General features: G+C 65.3%; 1 protein-coding gene across 1 annotated transcript; it reads right to left on the bottom strand.

Annotated features, from left to right (window-relative positions):
- Positions 1–620: 620 nt before the first annotated feature.
- TRIM47 (tripartite motif containing 47) lies at positions 621–5,091 on the bottom strand. Its single transcript, XM_063080918.1, has 6 exons — positions 4,364–5,091; positions 3,258–3,353; positions 2,734–2,964; positions 2,380–2,578; positions 1,880–1,954; positions 621–1,580 (listed from the first exon to the last, which is right to left on the bottom strand). The coding sequence occupies exons 1-6, from the start codon at positions 5,054–5,056 to the stop codon at positions 940–942; spliced, it is 1,935 nt and encodes a 644-aa protein (XP_062936988.1). The 5' UTR covers positions 5,057–5,091; the 3' UTR covers positions 621–939.
- Positions 5,092–5,497: the final 406 nt, after the last annotated feature.

Genomic DNA, 5,497 nt, shown 5'->3' on the forward strand with positions numbered 1-5,497 from the left:
GGGTAGAGAGGCAGAGGCTCTCCTGGGGCACAGTGTCTGCGTGTCCCCAGCAGGGGGACCCACACCGTGTTGCAGCTGCATGGCCAACTGCAGAGGAGAACAAAAGTCCCTTTATTGTGGAAATTCTCACGCCAGCCACACCTGGGGTGGTCTCAGCCCATCCCTCCTTCCCTCTGTGGTCTCAGCCCATCCCTCCTTCCCACTGTGGGCTGAGAAGGAAGCCCCAAGTTTCAAAATCTCTGGCCTGCTCACAGGAGTCCTGCCCTGCTCTTGGGGGTGTGATGTCTGTATTTAATTCTGGGTACAAACAGCAAAAAGTAGGTCCAGAATGAGGCTGTGGCACTGAGGACAAAAATAGCTGGTGGGGGCCCACAGCCCAGAGCGAACACTCGGGCAGCCAGGATGGTGGGGGGCCGGGCCCGGCGGAATTAGCTGCTCCTGGCTCCCCCTGCCTGGAACCAGAAGCAAGGGTGCCCCAAAGGGCAGGCACTCTGTTTTGGCCCCTTCCTCCTGGGCCAGGGCCTCTGTCCCCTTCTCCTGCCTGCCCATGAGGCCAGCAGCTCTTGAAAGATGGGAAGTCTTGGGAATTCTTGGTGAGTAGAGAGGAGGAGGGAAAAGGAAACCATTCATTCAGATATTTATTGCGCACCTACTACATTCCAGACACTGTTCTAGAAACCTGGATAAGGAGGTGTTGGGGTGGCCTGGATCTGTCTCAGCTGGAGCTGGCTCTCCCCAAAACAAGGCCTGCAGAGGTACAGGGTCTAGAGGGCCTCCTCCCTGAGAGGTGGAAGGCCAAGTGTCTGGAAGGTAGAGGCTTCTAGAAATGAGAAGGCTGGGAGTGTGTGCGACCCTAAAGCCTTGCCCGGGGCAAGTAGGGCCCGGAGGATCAGGCTTCCCGGGAGCTGAGACCACCGCAGGGGAAGCCTGTGCCCGGCATCACCTCCTCTTCAGCACGGATATGCAGGACTTCTTGAGGGGCCCGATCTGCAGATGGGCGTCCACGCTCTCCAGGAAGAAGGCAGGCTTGAGCCTGTGGGCGAAGAGCCCCGCAAAGTGGCTGTCCAGGCGGCTCTGGAAGGCGTCAGTGGGGGAGGCCAGGGCGCTGCTCCGCCGGGTCCGGGAGGCCTTCAGCCTCCGCAGAAGGCTCACCTTGCCATCGCGCACGGCATAGAAGGCCAGGGCACGGTCGGCGTATTCCAGGCAGATCCCGACCGTGGGCGAGAAGGGATGGGGCAGGGGCGCCTCCAGCCCGTGGAACCAGACAGAAAAGCTGCGTCCGTTCCACTGCAGGCAGCAGGAGTGTGCATTGCGGCCCAGTCGGCCCCGGTCGTAGGGCTCTTGCGGGGAGAAGCCTTCAGCCATGACCCCCACGCTGACCCAGCCTTCGATGATCTCCACTTCCCAGTAGTAGGTGCCCCGGTCCAGGGCGCCCTCACCCAGCACCTGCTCACAGTGGGTGAAGCGGGTGGGTGACTCAGGATAGTTGATAGGACACAGCACCCTCTTGACACCTTTGGTTCCAAACAGCTGCAGGAACTTGTCTGCGGTGTCACTGTCCAAGTCCACGATGTAGGCAACTGACCGCATGGACGAGAGAGATGTAGGGCTCAGGGCCAGGCTCAGATGGGACGGCTCCTCCCCAAGGTGCCCACCTCCCCAAACACGGCCCCTGCCCTCCTTTGCAGCCAGCACAACGAGGCACTGCTGGAGACCACTCCCTGAGTTGAGCTATTTCACCCCCAGGAACTAGAGAGGGGAATCCAAACCCTCACGTGCCAGGGACCTGCCGTGGACCTGCCGTGGCCTACTTCTGGGACCAGCCAGCAGCCTTAGGAGGGCCTCGTGTGAGCGGGGGAGGGCCTGGGTGTCCACTTACACTTGAGGAAATAGTCTCGGGGAGCTTCACTCTCCAGATGGTTGGTGCTGTCGGGGTCCAGGGACTCGGCATCAACTACAGAAGAAGGGACAGTGAAGAGAACATTTCCCCAGACTGCCCCCTTCTGACCCTGTGACTGCAATTCCCTCTTCTCCTTCCTCTCAGACTACAGAGCCACCTAGGGACAGGCGCACAGCCGAATGTGACCCGTGTTCACGTGCATGCCTGTGTCTGAGTTCTGCGCTTGCACCACTTGCTCCCTGGGCCTCAGGCTCTCGGAAGCTAGAGGGTGGGCTGGAGGAAGCCCCCTCTGCCCTCTAGGCTGTGGCCAAGGGGGCTGACTGGTCACCACAGGGTGGTGGCTCCAGTCATTGGCAGGATTTGGGCCCCTCCCTGTTCCAGGCACACAGTCTCCCTCCTCCACTCCTGGATGGACACCAGCCTGGAGGTCTGTGCAGGGGGAGACTGGGGGAGGGTGAGTCATCTTCGAGGGCACCCACCTTCTGATCCCAGCTTCTGCAGCCCGTCTTCATCACTGCCCGGCCCCCGCAGCTGCTCCCAATGTCTGGTGCAGGCCTCTGCCAGCACGTCTCTCACCACCCGGACAACTTGGGATGACTTGGTGAAGCTGAGCTCCCTTGGGGGGCCAGGCCCAGGGCCACACCCCTCCTCCAGGGCCAGCCTTAGTGCCAGGAGCTCCTGTACCAGATAAATGCCCACTGAGGCTCTGCTAGCCACAGCTCCTCCTGGCTGGGGAGGAAGAGCTCTGCCAGGAGGCTGGCACAGCCCTGAAACCCAGGTACCCACTCCCTGCCGGCCCCCGTTCCCTCTGTGGCCCACAGAGCTACCCTCACCTGCAGGAAGCTGACTGAATCGGCTTCAGGGACCTGACTGAGGTTGTGGCGGGCACGGCTTAGGTGGCTGCGCTGTTCCTCCTGTCGCTGCAGATTGCCCTGGGAGTGGCTCAGCATAGCGGCCTCCCCCTCCTGGATGAAGCCCAACACCTGGGTCTGGAAGCCCTGCAGGGTGGCCACAGCCTCGGCAAACAGCTGGCTCACCCTGTCCCGCTCTGCCGCGGCTGCACTCTGCATAGGACGACAGTGGGGGCAGCAGTGAGGGCAGAGAACAGTCCTGGACTCTGGCTCTTCCCTGACCCTACCTTCCCACCCTGCCCTCTTGGGTGGATGGAGGGGCCAGCCTGAGCCTGTCCTGGATCTGTGCCAGATCAGGGGAGATGCTTGTGTTCAGTGATGGCAGGCAGTGCCCTGAGCATGAGCTATTTGGAGTGGCTTGTACCACACCAAACACCCATGGTGCCAGGAGCCTGCAGCAGGAGTGGCAGGAGTGGCCAGGGATGGGAGTCAGCGTGGGGTCTGACCTTAATGAGGGCCACTGTGCGCCGGGACTGTGCGATGCTGGCCCCCAGCTCATCCATGCGGTCCTCCACGGCACTCAAGACTTTGGGCTGCTCGGCCTGTGGATGGTACCCTCTGTGAGTACAGGGTCTGGCAGAGGGTCCCAAGCCTCACCAGTGGAGAGGTGAAGAGGTGAGGGGTGAGCAGGGAGTGGTATCTGTGCATGAGTGGGACTAGAAGTGGCCATGATGTCCCACAATATGCCAGAGGTGCCTCCAGCCCAGGCTGGTGCCATTCTCAAATGCCTGGGGAGAGCTCAGGCTGACTGTTCCCCTCTCTGACCCGGGCCAGCCATGGGTCTCAGTGTGGCTCAAATTCATTTGAGAACTTCCTCCAGTGGGGAAGAAGCAGAGAGTGAGGGGAGAGGGGTGGCTGCAAGAGGGCATTAAGCTGTCCCGGGGATCCCTCCTTCTAAAGAACCTGCATCCCCAGTCCAGGTCTGAAAAAAGGGGATTCCGGGCAAATCCCCTAGGTCTTCTGAGTCACTGCTCCAGGCAGGAGAGACGGAAAATCCCAAGGCCAGAGGCGCCAAGACCGGGCTGGAGGCCAAAGGAAACTGGGGGCGGGAGGTAGCGGGACGCTGCGCACATGCTCCCACCACGGGCCCCCAGAGAGGCTGGACAGAGAGGATCTGTGTGCCCGGCTCACCCTCCTCCACACTCCTGTCGCCTGCCACACCCATCCAAAGCCGTTGCCTCAGCCCAGGGCAAATCTGAGCTGGGACCGGCACGAGACCGAGGCACATCAGCCGCGCAGTCGGAACTGGCCGCCAGGGACCCCGCGGGACTAACCCGGCTCCCCCGACCCGCCTTACACCCCCGTGGACCCTGACCCGGCTTCAGGTCTCCCGCTGGCCCCTCGCGTTCTTTTCGCGTTTTCACTGCTCCCTCCTTCCCACCTCCGCCACCGCCAGCGGATGACATTGTCAAGGCTGGAAGGGACCACAAAGATCCTCAGGTGGGAGGAGGAAATTAAGGCCCAACCCGGGAACGGGGGTGTCCAAGGCCCTCCGCCCGCTCGCGCGCGGCTCGTCACCCGGCCCGGCCCGCCCGCGGTGCCCGCGCCCCACCTCCTGGAGCGCGCGCTCCTGCTCCAGCGCCACCAGCTCGTGGCCGCGGTGCTCCTGGGCGGCGCAGGCCTCGCACAGGCACAAGCGCTCGGCGCGGCAGTAGCGCTCGAGCGGCCGCAGGTGGCGCGGACACAGGCTCTCCTCCAGTCGGCGCAGCGGCGGCACCAGGCGGTGCCCGCGCAGCGCGGGGCTGCGCTCGTGCGGGCCCAGGTGCGCGGGGCAGAAGGAGGCGAGGCAGGAGAGGCAGGAGAGCGCGGCGGGCAGGGCGGCGCCCTCGGGGCACGCGTCGCAGCGCACTGGCTCTTCGCCCGCGGGCCACGGCTCGGGCGCGCAGGGAGCCGAGGGCTCCGGGGCGCTGGGCGGCGCGCTGGGCGCCGAGGGCTCCGGGGTCGGAGTCCGGCCCGGGGCTGGGGCGGGGACCGGGCCGGGCCCGGGCCCGGAGCCCGAGCCCTGGCGGAGCTGCAGCAGCTCGGACAGCGTGTGGTTCTTGCGGAGCTGCAGGCCGTCGGGGAAGGGCTCCTGGCACAGCGGACAGCGGGCCGCGCCTCCGGGCCCGCCGGCGCTGCCTGCTCCACGGTGCGGCCACAGCGCGCCCAGGCAGGCCAGACAGAAGTTGTGGCCGCAGGGCAGCGTCACCGGCTCCCGGAGCGGCTCCAGGCAGATGGGGCAGCCGAAGGGCCCGCTGCCGTCCATGGCTCCGCGGCCGCTGGGGGCGCCGCCTGTTCTGCTCCGCGAGGGAGGGACCCGGACCTCACGTCTCGGTGCCGCCCCCTGGGACCAAGGCTAGGGTCCCGCCCCTTCCGCCCCCGGCTCGGCCGGTCCGCGGACACTCGGCCCCAGCCCGCACTCCCAGGGGCTCCAGGGCGCCCGCCCCTCCTGGGCCCGCCGCTCCGCACGGCCTGAGCGGAGGGCGCTGCTGAAAGGGTGTGAAAAGGAGGCGACGAGGACAGAGAATGCGCGGGGACACCCTGGAAGGAGGCGGTGCAGGAGTTCGCCCCTCCATCCGCACCCTCCCCTGCCCTCGGCCGGCCCGGGGCTCCGCAGGGGCTGGGCGCGCCCAGCTGCGTCTCGCCAGCACCTTTGCGCTCCAGGCCCCGGCCTGGCACCGTTAGCGAAGCTCCCGAGCTGCTGACG

Source organism: Cynocephalus volans, chromosome 16 (assembly GCF_027409185.1).
Source record: "Cynocephalus volans isolate mCynVol1 chromosome 16, mCynVol1.pri, whole genome shotgun sequence".
NCBI classification, from domain to species: Eukaryota; Metazoa; Chordata; class Mammalia; order Dermoptera; family Cynocephalidae; genus Cynocephalus; species Cynocephalus volans.

Coding starts and splice junctions, on each gene's coding strand:
- TRIM47 (XM_063080918.1), bottom strand. CDS start 5,056: ATGGACGGCAGCGGGCCCTTCGGCTGCCCCATCTGCCTGGAGCCGCTC. Junction 2,965..3,257: donor GCACAGTGGCCCTCATTAAG/GTCAGACCCCAC, acceptor CGTCCTATGCAG/AGTGCAGCCGCGGCAGAGCG. Junction 1,581..1,879: donor CCGAGACTATTTCCTCAAGT/GTAAGTGGACAC, acceptor CCATGCGGTCAG/TTGCCTACATCGTGGACTTG.